The 14,787-nt window shown below is 37.5% G+C and overlaps 1 protein-coding gene across 2 annotated transcripts in view; it reads left to right on the top strand.

The window, feature by feature from the left end:
• LOC150076375 (protein kinase C, brain isozyme-like) overlaps positions 1–14,787 on the top strand; it is an 847,829-nt gene that overhangs the window by 332,997 nt on the left and 500,045 nt on the right. Inside the window, exons 6-7 of one of the 2 annotated variants that reach the window (XM_090387781.1) lie at positions 4,670–4,826; positions 5,260–5,499. In XM_090387781.1, the coding sequence (XP_090243907.1) occupies positions 4,670–4,826; positions 5,260–5,499 (397 nt within the window). The remainder of the gene's footprint in view (positions 1–4,669; positions 4,827–5,259; positions 5,500–14,787) is intronic. The other variant, XM_090387780.1, reaches the window with a different exon arrangement.

The raw sequence follows: 14,787 nt of genomic DNA on the forward strand, positions 1-14,787 counted from the left end.
GTGGCATTACTGCCACAAGAGGAGTTATTCAGGAAGGGTGAAGTAAACTTTGGTAGTGAGCTAGATGATTTTGTAATAACTGAGAGGAAAGTGGAGGAGAAATTGTTGAGAATAAACATAAAAAAGGCACACAGGATGGATTGGATCTATCCAGTTATATTAAAGGAAGCAGCAAAGGAAGTAAGCACACCCTTAGCCATAATTATGAAAGCTTCTTTGGACTCAGGGGAGGTACCCATAGACTGGAGATGTGCAAATGTGACCCCAATTCACAAAGGAAGATCAAAGGCTGACACAAGTAATTATAGACCTGTGAGTTTAACTTCTGTTCCAGGAAAATTAATGGAGGCACTGGTTAAAGAAGCACTGCAGGATTGTCTAGACAAGACTTCAGTTATAGCTCAGACACAGCATGGTTTTGTTAAGGGAAAGTCTTGCCTGACCAATTTGATTGGATACTATGATGTAGTCACAAAGGAACTGGATGCAAAGAATAACTTTGATATCATCTATTTGGTTCTTAGAAAAGCCTTTGATACTGTTGCACATGAAAGACTGCTGCACAAATTGGAGCAGTGTGGTATTGGAGGCAAATTGCTGCTATGGATAAAGGGATGGTTGAGTGGGAGAAGACAGAGAGTGGTAATCAATGGACACTGCTCACTGTGGACTAAAGTTATTAGTGGAGTCCCTCAGGGTTCAGTGTTGGGTCCATTATTGTTTTCTATATTTATAAGTGATATTGATGATGATGTATCAAGCTTAATGTCAAAGTTTGCAGATTATACAAAGGTTGGCAGGGTTGTTAAGGACACTACTGATGCTAAGCTGCTGCAACAGGATCTGGAAAGGTTTAGCAGATGGGCTGAGAGGTGGCAAAGTTTAACATTGACAAATGTAAAATACTACATATGGGAAACAGTAACCCCAGAGCAACGTATCAACTCTGTGGTACTGCAGTAACAGTGGTAGAGAATGAAAAGGACCTGGGTATAATTGTGCAGGCAGATAAGAAGTTCTCTGAGCAGTGCAGTCGGGCTGCAAGAGTAGCCCATGGTGTCTTGTCAATGATATACAGAAATTTTTCTAGCAGGGATAAGGAGGTGATTATTCCCTTGTATAAGGCAATGGTCAGGCCACACCTTGAGTACTGTATACAGGTCTGGAGGCCTCATTTCATGAAGAATGTAGAGCTGCTGGAACGAGTACAGAGAAGGGCAACAAGATTAGTGAATGGAACAAAGGGTTGCTCTTACGAAGAAAGGCTTAAGTTTTGCAAATTACAGTGTCTGAAGACTAGTCACCAGTGAGGTGATCTGATAGAGGTGTATAAAGCCTTGAATGGTTTGAGCATGCTCAATGCCATTGGCATTGGCATGCTCAATGCCAATGGGATTCTTCCTCTTGCTTAGAATAATCACCTAAGAGGGCATAAATTCAAATTGAGGAAAGACAGATGTAGGATAGATGTGCGGAAATTTGCCTTTAGCCAGCGGGTAGTTGGGTGGTGTAACAGACTTCCATCCCTTGTTGTGTAAGTTGATAGCCTAAATAAATTTAAGGCTCAGCTTGACAGGTATTTCGAACGAATGGAGGGGCGAAATGGAAGTGTTTTTTTTTTTTTTTTTTTTGGCTGATGCTGCATAAGCTTGCTTTCTTGCATCATATGCCTCTACTAATGTCAATGCTAATATACTAAACATTTTTGGCAGAAAAGTTGAATTTTTCTTTCCCTTTAAAAGGTTGCTAGTGAATATATATATATATATATATATATATATATATGTAGATATATGTGTGTATATATGTGCTCATGTGCACATGTATACACGCACTGCTCATTTTTTTAAATTGTTTTTAGAACGATTAGAAGAATGTAAAATGACAAAAAATATATGTTGATAAATAAAAAAAATAAATCTGTTGAGTAGTTTTATTTTTCATAAAACCATAGAGGTAGCTAAAATCTCAGTATGTGGATGGTTATTACTACTTTCTACAATGAACATTAAGTATTTAAATATACATAATTTACATCTGTATTTAAATATACATCATTTACGTATGTATTTAAATATACATAATTTACATATGTATTTAATGTACAGAGTCAAACTGTATGTTCATGGTCACACTGATATTAACCAGTGTAACTATGAACATACAATTTATGTATAAGGTAGTTATGGTGTTAATGACCAGAAAAGAAATATTTATAATTCAGCATTTTCGACCACACAGATTACAAAATTAAAAATAAAAAGCTATTGGTATTATGATCATAATATGTTAAAGTTACAGAGAAAGCATTATGTTGATCAGAAAAAATAAATTAGCACAGTGTAGTGTGAAACATAAGCCTAAGTAAAATTATATCAGTTATGTGCCATTCATGCAAATCTAGTTTGCTCTTGGCACTTGTTTGGGGAAGTCTGGGCTCAAATATCATTGGAGTCTGATGGAACTCTTAAGGAATCTTTATTCAGGGCTGTAGTTACCAATCGTAGATGGAGGAAATAGGTTTTTTCTCCTCTGAGCTATTTTGAGATTTTCTGTCAGCACAACATGCTTATTAGATGTGATCTGCATGTTTGGCAATCTGAAGTGAAGTGACAACTTAGTGCACAGGTTGCCAGTTCACTACACAGAAGCTTGACTAACTGCTTGGAGATATGCAACTCTGCTCTGCTATTCTTTTTCTGAATTTCTGCTGTTCTTTGTAAAATGCACATGATTTGCTGAAATTTATTGTCAAATGGGACTTATGCCCTAATTTAAATTGAAACTGGTGAAATTTGAGGTCTGTTTGCACATAATTTCCGTTTATTTATTATAACAATATGTAAGTTAATTTATCCATTTATATCATATATGGTGATACTCTTGCTAGCTTTGCATTGAACAGAAATTCAAACTTCAACGTTATGAACAGTCTAAAATTGACCTTTCTCATTTAATTAATTTCTGAGATCAATCAGGTAAAGACACCCAAAATACAAGTACAACAGTTTGATACATTGCTGATTGGGGATGAAAGCATTGCTGGATTAAGCAAAAAGGATCAGACATTGCTTGAATTGTAATGAAATGCACAGTTGAAGAAATTACTGAATATATACTGATAATTTATAGTTCTCTATGACAGTATAATGGTATTGCCATTTGTCTCTCATTTAGACAGGACTGTGTTCAAGTCCTGTCAGTGATAGGATAAATTTCTCTTGAAAGAGTCTTCAAATGGGCTGATACAGTGTTGAATCCAGAGCGTTTGCACTTGGGGGGAGGATGTAAACTTCACGGGTACAAGTAGTATATTTTTTTATTATTATTTAATACTGTATTTACAACATATGTATATGTTACAAAGAAATCTATATATATATTTATGCATATTTATGAATGTTATAATAAGAGAATATAAGAAAACAAAATAAGAAACAAAAGGAATTATTTATTATTTAACCTTTAAATACTAATAGTCAGTTCACAAAAACCGCATTACTGACAAATAATCACAGTTTAATAAGAAAATCACTGATTAAAATTTGCAAAAAAAAAATTATAATCAAACATGCAAGTACAGTACTGTATTGTAATAATGTTATTCTTTGTTGCTTTTTCTTTGCATGTGTATCAATTATTTATTAATTTTTCCAATAACTCATTCGGATCCTCAGCTTATCTTCATGCGATCTTGCAGTATTACAGTACAGGTGCATATATAATAAAAAGGTTATAAAATGTATTGTTTATAGGCTGCTACCAAACTGTCTAGTTTGCTATATACAGAGGTAGAATTAGTCACAAGTAGACTCTTGCTGTGAACAAAAACAAAAAAAGGAATGTGAAAACCATAAAACAAAACCATTGATGATTGAATTAGTGGCTGCAGACTTCCCTGAAAGCCATGGGACACTTTATAATTACAATTACGACTGTCAGGAACCAATTCAGGCGAACCTATTCACAGCCTGCAATCTTGTTTGCAATATACAAACAAAGAATTAGTTCCAAGTAAACTGTTTGTGTGAAACGCTATCAGAGATGGTTTGTGTGAAAATAAAAGTAACCTGAAAACCGTAATACGAAAATGCGGACACTTGAAATAGTGGCATTTAGTTACAATTTGTGCAGCCAGAAATATTGCCCATTTAATTATTTTGAAAATTTTGTGTTCTTGAATTTTAGTGATTTATTTTCACCATCTACCAATGAAGCTACACTTGTACAAGCAGTATTAGTAGTGGTAAATGATGGAAGAAAGAAAGCTCATACAACATTGACCAAAAAAAAAAAAAAACACTTCCCATATCACTTTTCCAATCCCCTCTAAGAATTTGTCTAGTTTCTCCTTAAATTTATTCAACCTACCCTCTTCTATAATGCCTGATAGTTTCAGCAATTAACTACCTGCCGGCTGAAACCAAATTTCTGCATAACTGTAGTCTAAACCACTGATGCTTCTAAAAACTAATAACAACAAAAAATTTATAAGGATTATTTCCCCAATTTTTCATTTAAGATAATGAAAGATATTCCCAATGTTTTAATGAATAAGACAGATAATTGTTGTTTTCAAATAGATGTTTCTTTTTAAGTATTTTTATTATGATGCTGCTTATAAAATATGTTATAAATAACATATTTTATATATTGCTTTTATCTATAGTTCGACAGGGAAGAAATCTCATTCCTATGGACCCAAATGGCCTTTCAGATCCATATGTGAAACTTAAGTTGATTCCAGACAATGGAGACTCAATTAAAAAAAAGACCAGGACAATCAAAGCAAATCTTAACCCACAATGGTCAGAAATACTTACTTTGTAAGTTATTATGGTATAATATTTTGATTACTTGGATAATTATAAAACACTATATGTTAATCCAATGAATGTGATTTTTCTTTAAATGGTGTGCTTTTAATATCAGTTGAGGTCATATTGAATGCATTTAAAAAGCTTTCTGACAGTAATTTTGTTGTAATTTTTGTTCTGAAATGTCATCCTGCACCACTTGTTGACTCTGACGTGGTTATCTTGAAAGCTTGCTGAATTCCATAACTTCAAATCTTTTCAACGAGAATTTTTCTGAGATATAAGGCTGCAAAACCCAAAGTTGTTTTATAATCACTCTACACAATTTGCATTACACAATACTTGTATAAAGTTATATATTTCATTTTAATTTAAATTTAAGTTAAACTGTATATATTGTTTGTTGAAAAGCTAGGTTTTATTTATTTCTCTTTTTTATAAGTGATCTGAAGTCGGAAGATAAAGACAGAAGACTTTTGATTGAAGTTTGGGACTGGGATAGAACATCTCGTAATGACTTCATGGGTTCTCTTTCCTTTGGAATTTCAGAACTTATGAAGACACCTGCAGAAGGCTGGTTTAAATTGCTAACAGCTGAAGAAGGGGAATTTTACAATGTACCAGTTCCTCCTGAAGGCACTGATATTTCAGATATCAAAAATCAGATGAAGGTAACTATTTGGTAAAACAAATTATTCATCATTTCCAGATCATCAGTTAAAATCCATTAATGTTTTCTTTGGAATAGACAAAACAGACTAGGTTTTAATAATTATATTTTTTTTATTATGTTGATTAGAATGAAACAAATAATTTTAAGATAAAACAGAAATTACAAATTTATTGATTTGTTACTCAAAGGTTTTAAGACCAACCCTAAAGTTTGGTTATTTAAATGGAGAAATTGGCATTTGCATTAGTAGAAGGATATGATCCAAGATAGCATGCTTATACAGCATCAGCAAAAAATAATAATAATAAATAAATTAATAAAATAAGTAAATAATAATAAAAAAAAAACAAAACTTTTAACTGTACTTGCTGATTGCTAAATATGACGTACATTACACTAAGGGTGTCCATTCTTTATGAGTGTGGGGGCGAGATTCAGAAAATTTAACTCTCTTCACGCCAATGACAAAAATTTACAAAGATATATCACAATTATCCAGCTATTTTCTTATGTGTAGGCCATATCAAGATGTGTATGCCTAGAAATGTGTGTATAAAGGAACCACTAGGTGGCAGTGATCACAGTGTGCTGAAGTGGGATTTACTCAAAGAGGTAACTACAATCAGGGGTAAAGGAAAGGGTTTTTGCTTTCGTAAAGGTGACTACGGTGGTCTGAGACAGTATTTCAGTTCTATGTGGTGGGACCAACTGATGATGTTACCAACAGCAAATTCAAAATGGGAAGCATTCAAAGAAATTATCTTGGAAGCTACTAGGCTTTACATACCAACTAAGAAATATTGTTCAAGGTTTAGGCCTAAATGGATGTCAGATGAACTAATGAGACATATGGCAGAGAAGAAAAATGCATGGGATACATATAAATTAATGGGTAACATGGAAGCCTATGATAGATATAAGCTGGTCTGTAACCAAGTCACAAAGGAGATTAGGCAGGCAAAGGCAGATTATAAGAAATCCTTGGCAAAGGATGCAAAGAAAAACAACAAAGAGTTCTTTAGCATTAGCATTAGCATTAGCATTAGTAGAGGCATTTGATGCAAGAAAGCAAGCTTATGCAGCATCAGCCAAAAAAAAAAAAAAAACACCCACTTCCACTTCACCCCTCTGTTCGTTCAAAATACCTGTCCAGCTGAGCCTTAAACTTATTTAGGCTATCAACCTCCACCACAAGGGATGGAAGTCTGTTCCAAAACCAACCACCCGCTGGCTAAAGGCAAATTTCCGGATGTCTATCCTACATCTGTGTTTCCTCAATTTGAATTTATGCCCTCTCAGGTGATTTTTCTGAGCAAGAGGAAGAATCCCATCAGCATTGAGCATGCTTAAACCATTCAAGGCTTTATACACCTCTATCAGATCACCTCGCTGGTGCCTAGTCTCCAGACACTGTAATTTGCAAAACTTAAGCCTTTCTTCGTAAGAGCACCCCTTTTGTTCCATTCACTAATCTTGTTGCCCTTCTATGTACTCGTTCCAGCAGCTCTACATCCTTCTTGAAATGAGGCCTCCAGACCTGTATACAGTACTCTAGGTGTGGCCTGACCATTGCCTTATACAATGGAATAATCACCTCCTTATCCCTGCTGGAAAAATTCCTGTATATCATTGACAATACTCCATGAGCTACTCTTGCAGCCCGTCTGCACTGCTCAGAGAACTTCATATCTGCCTGCACAACCACCCCCAAGTCCCTTTCATTCTCTACCACTGTCAGTGTAGTACCACAGAGTTGATACGTTGCTCTGGGGTTGCTGTTTCCCATGTGTAGTACTTTACATTTGTCAATGTTAAACTTCATTTGCCACCTTTAAGCCCATCTGCTGAACCTTTCCAGATCCTGTTGCAGCAGCATAGTGTCAGTAGTGTCCTTGACAACCCTGCCAACCTTTGTATCATCTGCAAACTTGGACATTAAGCTTGATATACCATCATCAATATCATTTATAAATACAGAAAGCAATAATGGACCCAACACTGAGCCCTGAGGGACTCCACTAATAACATTAGTCCACGATGAGCAGTGTCCATTGATTACCACTCTCTGTCTTCTCCCCTTCAACCACCCCTTTATCCATAGCAGCAATTTGCCTCCAATGTCACACTGCTCCAATTTGTGTAGCAGTCTTCCATGTGCAACAGTATCAAAAGCCTTTCTAAGATCCAAGTATATAATATCAAAGCTATTCCCTGCATCCAGTTCTTTTGTGACTGCATCATAGTATCCAATCAAGTTGGTCAGGCAAGACTTCCCCTTAACAAAACCATGCTGTGTCTGAGCTATAACTGAAGTCTTGTCTAAATGATCCTGCAGTGCTTCTTTAACCAGTGCCTCCATTAATTTTCCTGGAACAGAAGTTAAGCTCACAGGTCTATAATTACTTGTGTTAGCCTTTGATCCTCCTTTGTGAATTGGGGTCACATGTGCACATTTCCAGTCTATGGGTACCTCCCCTGAGTCCAAGGAAGCTCTCATAATTATGGCTAAGGGTTTGCTTACTTCCTTTGCTGCCTCCTTTAATATAACTGGATAGATCCCATCCACCCCGGGTGCCTTTCTTGTGTTTATCTTCAACAGTTTCTCCTCCACTTTACTCCCAGTTATTTCAAGATTCTGTAGCTTACTGCTAGAGCTGAATACACTTCTGGCATTCCCCTTGCTGAATAACTCCTCATGTGTGAATGTCGATGCAAAATATTCATTTAGTTTGTTAGCTACCTGCGCAGGATCATCAATAGTTGACCCATCAATATCAAGTGGACCAATCTGATTCATCCCCTTCCTTCTAGAGTTTACATAAGTAAAGAACTCTTTGCTGTTTTTCTTTGCATCCCTTGCCAAGGATTTCTTGTAATCTGCCTTCGCCTGCCTAATCTCCTTTGTAACTTGGTTGCATATCAACTTATATCTATCATAGGCTTCTGTGTCATGTGTTAATTTGTAAGTATCCCATGCATTTTTCTTCTCTGCCATATGCCTCATTAGTTCATCTGACATCCATTTTGGCCTAATTCTTGAACAATATTTCTTAGTTGGTATGTAAAGCCTAGTAGCTTCCAACATAAGTTATTTGAATGCTTCCCATTTTGAATTTGCTGTTGGTAACATCATCAGTTGGTCCCACTGTATAGAATTTAAATACTGTCTCAGTCCATCGTAGTCGCCTTTACAGAAGCAATAACCCTTCCCTTTACCCCTAATGGTAGTTACCCCTTTGAGTAAATCCCACTTCAGCACACTGTGATCACTGCCACCTAGTGGTTCATTTATCTCTGATATCCCAACAATATCTGCCTTTGATGCTTTGAGCATTACCTCAAATTCATCAAATTTATTTACCAAACTCCTAGCATTGGTGTACACACAAGTATACATGCACCTGTTCGTATTCTTAGCTACCCTAACACAACCCATGTGTTTACTTGTACCCCAATGACTTCCAGCAGTCTCTGATCTAATCAATGGACACTGCTCTTTGTAGACTAATGATATTAGTGGAGTCCCTCAGGGTTCAATGTTGAGTCCATTGTTGTTTTCTGTATTTATAAATGATATTGATGATCGTATATCAGGTTTAATGTCCAAGTTTGCAGATGATACGAAGGTTGGCAAGGTTGTTTTTGACACTAATAACACTGCTGCAACGGGATCTAGAAAAGTTGAGCAGATGGGCTGAGAGGTGGCAAATGAAGTTTAACATTGACAAATGTAAAGTACTACATATGGGAAGCAGTAATCCCAAAGTAATGTATCAACTCTGTGGTACCGCACTGACAGTGGTAGAGAATGAAAAGGACCTGGGGGTAATTGTGCAGGCAGATATGAAGTTTTCTGAGCAGTGCAGATGGTCTGGAAGAGTATCTCATGGTGTCTTGTCAATGAAATACAGGAATTTTTCTAGCAGGGATAAGGAGGTCATTAACCCCTTGTATAAGGCAATGGTCAGGCCACACCTTGAGTACAGTGTACAAGTTTGGAGGCCTCATTTTAAGAAGGATGTAGAGCTTTTGGAACGAGTACAGAGAAGGGCAACAAGATTAGTGAATTGAACAGAGGGTTGTTCTTACGAAGAAAGGCTTAAATTTTGCAAATTACAGTGTCTGGATACTAGGCACCTGCGAGGTGATCTGATTGACTTGTATAAAGCCTTGAATTGTTTGAGCATGCTGAATGTGGATGGGATTCTTTCTCTTGCTCGGAATAATCGCCTGAGAGGGCATAAATCCAAATTGAGGAAAGACGGTTGTAGGATAGATGTGTGGAAGTTTGTAGCCAGATTGTGGTTGATTGCTGGAACAAACTTCCATCTGTCGTTGTAGAAGTTGATAGCTTAAATAGATTCAAGGCAGAATTTGACGAACATTTGGGTTTTTTTTTTTTTTTTTTTTTTTCGGCTGATGCTCTATAACTTAACCCCGGGGGCTCACATCTGGTGAGTATGGGCTTGGCACACCCAGGGTCCTGAGCTGGATATCATCATTCTTCTCTTTCTTGGTGATTCCCTTCTATTTTTGACTTTCTCTCTCTCACAGGGTTACTTGGGAACTTTTTTTTTTCCTGGTGCAGCATAAGCCTCAGGCTTCCTTGCATCATATGGATATTAATAATAATAATAATAATAATAATAATAATAACTTGCTTTCTTGCATCATGTGCCTTTGCTAATGCTAATGATAATGCTAATTTTACCAACAGCAAATTCAAAATTGGAAATATTCAAAGAATTAATCTTGGAAGCTACTAGGGTTTACATACCAACTAAGAAATATTGTTCAAGGTTTAGGCTTAAATGGATGTCAGATGAACTAATGAGACATATGGCAGAGAAGAACAATGCAAATGAGGAGTTCACATGAAAGGTGATATCCCGTTATACAAGGCAACAGCCAGGCCGCTCCTAGAGTACTGTATACAAGTCTGGAGGCCTCATTTTTGGAAAGATGTAGAGTTTCTAGAACAGGTACAAAGAAGGGCAACAAGATTGATGAGGGGTAGAAAGGGGTGCTCTTACCAAGAAACGCTTAAATTCTGCAAATTGCAGTGCCTGGAGAGTAGTCACCTGCCAGGTGATCTGATTGCGGTGTATAAGGACTTGAATGGGTTGAGCAAGCTGAATGCTGTTGTATTCTTCCTCTTGCTCAAATTAAGAACCTGAGGGTGGCATTGATTCATATTGAGAAAAGACGGTTGTAGAACAGATTTGCGGAAATTTGCCTTTAGCCAGCAGGTGGTTGATTGGTGGAACAGACTTGCATCTTTTGTTGTGGAAGTTGATGCTAAAATAAATTTGAGGCTGAGCTTGACAGTCATTTGGAACGAATGGAGGGGTGAAATGGGAGGTTTTTTTTTTTTTTTAGCTGGTGCTGCATAAGCTTGCTTTCTTGCATTGTATGTATTCCTCTACTAATGCTAATAACTCAGTCATTCTGTCTAGATGATCCTGTAATGCTTCTCTAACTAGTGACTCCATTATTTTCCCCAGAACAGAAGTTAAACTAACAGGTCTAATTACTTATGTCACCCTTTGATCCCACATTGTGAATTGACGAAAGAGTTGCACGTCTGCAGTCCATGGAGACCCCCCCCCGGGTCCAAGGAAGCATTCATAATTATGGTTAAGAGTTTGCTTACTTCCTTTGCCGCCTCCTTTAATATAACTGGATAGATCCCATGCACCGCAGATGTCTTTTTTATGGTAAGTGTTTAGTGATGGATGCAGTATTATATCATATGTGCTTACACTTGTGTGCAAAACTTAAGAACCAGTCAAGTTTTTGCCTGTAGCTTCTCATAGGAGTTGCCTGGATATGGGAAAAGCATTCCAAAAGAACCTCGTCAGGTGCAGAAATGATGATGGAAACAACACCAACAGAACAACGGAAACAAAGGGGGTACAGAGGGACTTTATTCAAAAATGGCAGCATAGCATTGGCTGCCGTGATACAGATGCATCACTACCAAATATGGAACAAAGGGAAGAGTTGGTCCTCAGTAAGAGATATGGCCACCCCCTAATGTCGATTCAGGCTTTGCACCAGCTGTCCATACTTAGAACAATGTTGTTGATAAGTTCTTGCAGTAACATCGTCCATTCCTCTGTCAATGCCATCTTCAGCTGGTGAACATTTTCTGGTGGGTGTGGACATGTTGCTAGGCATATCCCCAGAGCATTCCATATGTGTTCGATGGGTTTTAGATTGGGGGAAACAGGCAGGCCAATCCATACGAATAATGTCCTCACTTTCCAAAAGAATATCAACAGCTGCAGTGCAATGGGGTGTGCCGCTGTCATCCATAAACCCGAACTCAGGTCCAATGGCACCTCGATACAGATGCACATGGGCAAGGATTACCTCAGTACAGTAGAGTGCACTGGTTACAGTTTTGCCTTCCAGTATCTGGAGTTGTGTATGTCCATCCAAGTTAATGCCTTCCCAGACGACAACACCTCGACCGCCATATTGATCCCTTTCAGTGATGTTTGTGGGGTGATACCATGTGCCAACCTCTTGCCAGATTAATTGATGTCCAGAATCGCTGCTGCTGAGACTGAATCTACTCTCATCAGTAAGGAGTTCCTTACCCTATTGCGCTGTAGTTCAGTCCTTGTGTTTGATGCATCACTGTAAATGGTGTCTCCGATGGGCAAGTGTTAAAGGGACACAGCATACTGTCCATTTGACAAACAATCCACCTTTGTGGAGTCGCCTGGCCACAGTAAACTGTGATATCCTGCATCCTGTGCAGCTGGTTTGCAATGGGTCCCGCTTTCTGGTGTCAATCTTTATTGGCCTGTAGGAGTATATAGCAGTCATCATTGGACATTGTTTTTTGTGGACATCCACCACTGTTTCTTTGAACATCTGTATCTGTCATTCTGAAGGCCGACCACGCAGGTGAGACGATGGTATGGGTGATACCGAACTCTGCAGCCACTTTCCTCGACTTCAACAACCTTCCTTGTGCTTCCCAGTTATTCAACCCTGAGTAAAGTCATCCAGATGTTGTCTAGTGGCCATTTCGCTGTCTGTAGCACTGTATGAAACCAATTGAATGTGTGTAACAGTCGTGCTCACCATTTGGTAATTTGCACATAACTGCTGAACTGCTGCTTTAGTTTATTTGTTTGCCTTCTTATTACGATTCAAATTTTTGCATGTGCACTAGCTTTCTACTGAACAGCCTCAGTTATGCAAATTGCTGCAGGCTGTTTTGTTTGATTTTAGAAACAGTAATTTTAGACCAGCACAATTTCTAACCTTTAGAAATAGTGCTGGTCCTTAAGTTTTGCCCACCAGTGTATTATATCATATTGGTGAGACTTTTGTAATTTTGTGTGTTTCAAATAGATTAAATAGGATTAGTGGCATTCGTTAGTTTATTTTTTAAATTTTTCTAGTGATTTTGTAAGTTTCAACTCGCTATTCCTACCGCTATTGCAGCAGTGTTTTTGGTGGAAATATTGTAGCATAATTAATAGCTTAGAAGAATAGTAAGGTTTAAATGGAATAAATAAGTATTTTGAAGGATTTAATCACCTTTTAGGTATATATCTGTTGTATTTTTTGATTAGTTAACATATTAATTTTTGTTTTACAAATAGATTAAATAGGCTTAGTAGCATTCTTTAGCGTATTTTTTTAAATTTAGCTAGTGACTTTGTAAGTTACAACTCTCTACTCTTATTGTTATTAGTTGCTGTGTTGGCTGGAATATTGTAGCGTAGAAGAATAGTAGGGTTTTATTTGTAATAAATAAGTATTTTTAAGATTTTAATCACTTTTTTTTTTGGGCATATATCTTTTGTATTTAGATAAGGATATAACTAATTTAGCATTGTGATTGTTATGGTATGGCGTAATTTGATAGCTAAGGTATAATGTAAAACTATAGTGGAATACGTACTACTATATTAGCTTAGTATTAGTATTGTTTAGTCCAGTTTAGTATAGTATAGTAAATTAATCAAATAAATGTATTAACCTTATTAATTTTCATTGTAAATTAATTAATTAAATCATATTTAAATAAAAAATCATGGCCCAGACTAGAGCAGCAAAGCAACATGCACAAAGTAGCGGGAGTGCTGCAGCTTTGGAGAGAATCGAAGGGGCGATTCTCCAATGGATCAAAGCCTAAAGAAATGTGCAACTTGTGAAATTTTTGCAGGCCTTTCTGGGATCGGACATGATGTTGCCAAGGGATGTCTTTGTGAAGAAGTTAGGCGCCAACTCAGATTTGTTATGGGCCTTTACAAGAGCTTGAAGGACAGGGTAGATGCCCTCGAAGGACTTAAATTGGGGGACCCATCAAGCTCTCAGCTGCCCACATCAATGCCAGAGCTTGCACTTGATTATCAGGCAACACAGCAGGAAACTTCAGGGCAGAATGCACTGGTCGCACAGGAGCTAGTTATTGTCGGTGACTATTGTCAGGCAGATGTTAAATATATTGTGTAAAAATGATAGGTGGAGGAGGACCAGGGTATGTCTGTCAGGGGCAAAAGTTGATGACTTTGTAGAGCAGATATCATCTTTTAAGGGCACAGAGGATGATATTCTTGTACACGTTGGCTCTAATGACATTTAAGAGTAGAACATCTGCAAACTTACTTAACAAGTACAGGTCAATGTTGAAAAAAAGTTGCGAGTTAGGGTTAAATTTGAGTGTCTGTAATTCTGCCCAGACGTGATAGGAGGGAGTATATGATGAGAACCTTGTCCATCAATTCAGCCCTGGAGAGAGTGCTCATGGAATAGAATTTTTCTCAGCATGGTCTGTGCTTGTTAACAGGGGAGATTCTTTCTACAGGGTTAGAAAGGTGGCAAGAATATTTGCTGATGCTATCATGGCAATGTTAGGTGAGTCGGAAAACTGCTAACTTGGGGGGGGGAGTCTCATACTAATAGAGTAACGGTAGCCATAGGCAGAGGTGAAAGTGATTCTTGCACTGCTTCTATTGGAATGAGCAGCAGCCTGCAAAGTGAGATACTGGTGATTTCAAGGGCTGCTGGGAGTCATCATGGAACAAGTAAATACGTGGGTTGCGTTAGGGTAACTAAGAGTAAGAATAAGTGTATGTATACACCAATGCTAGGCATATAGTAAATATGTTTAATGAATCTGAAGTGCTGGTCAAGACATCAAAAGCAGATATTGTTGGGATATCACAGTCATGGTGCCACACGGATATACGCAGTACAGAATTGGAATTTGCGGAGTACAGTGTGTACAGAAAGCATAGACAGGACAGGAAGGGGAGAGGGGTTATGCTA

This window comes from Mastigoproctus giganteus, chromosome 13 (assembly GCF_048544385.1).
Source record: "Mastigoproctus giganteus isolate SK-2022 chromosome 13, ASM4854438v1, whole genome shotgun sequence".
NCBI classification, from domain to species: domain Eukaryota; kingdom Metazoa; phylum Arthropoda; class Arachnida; order Uropygi; family Thelyphonidae; genus Mastigoproctus; species Mastigoproctus giganteus.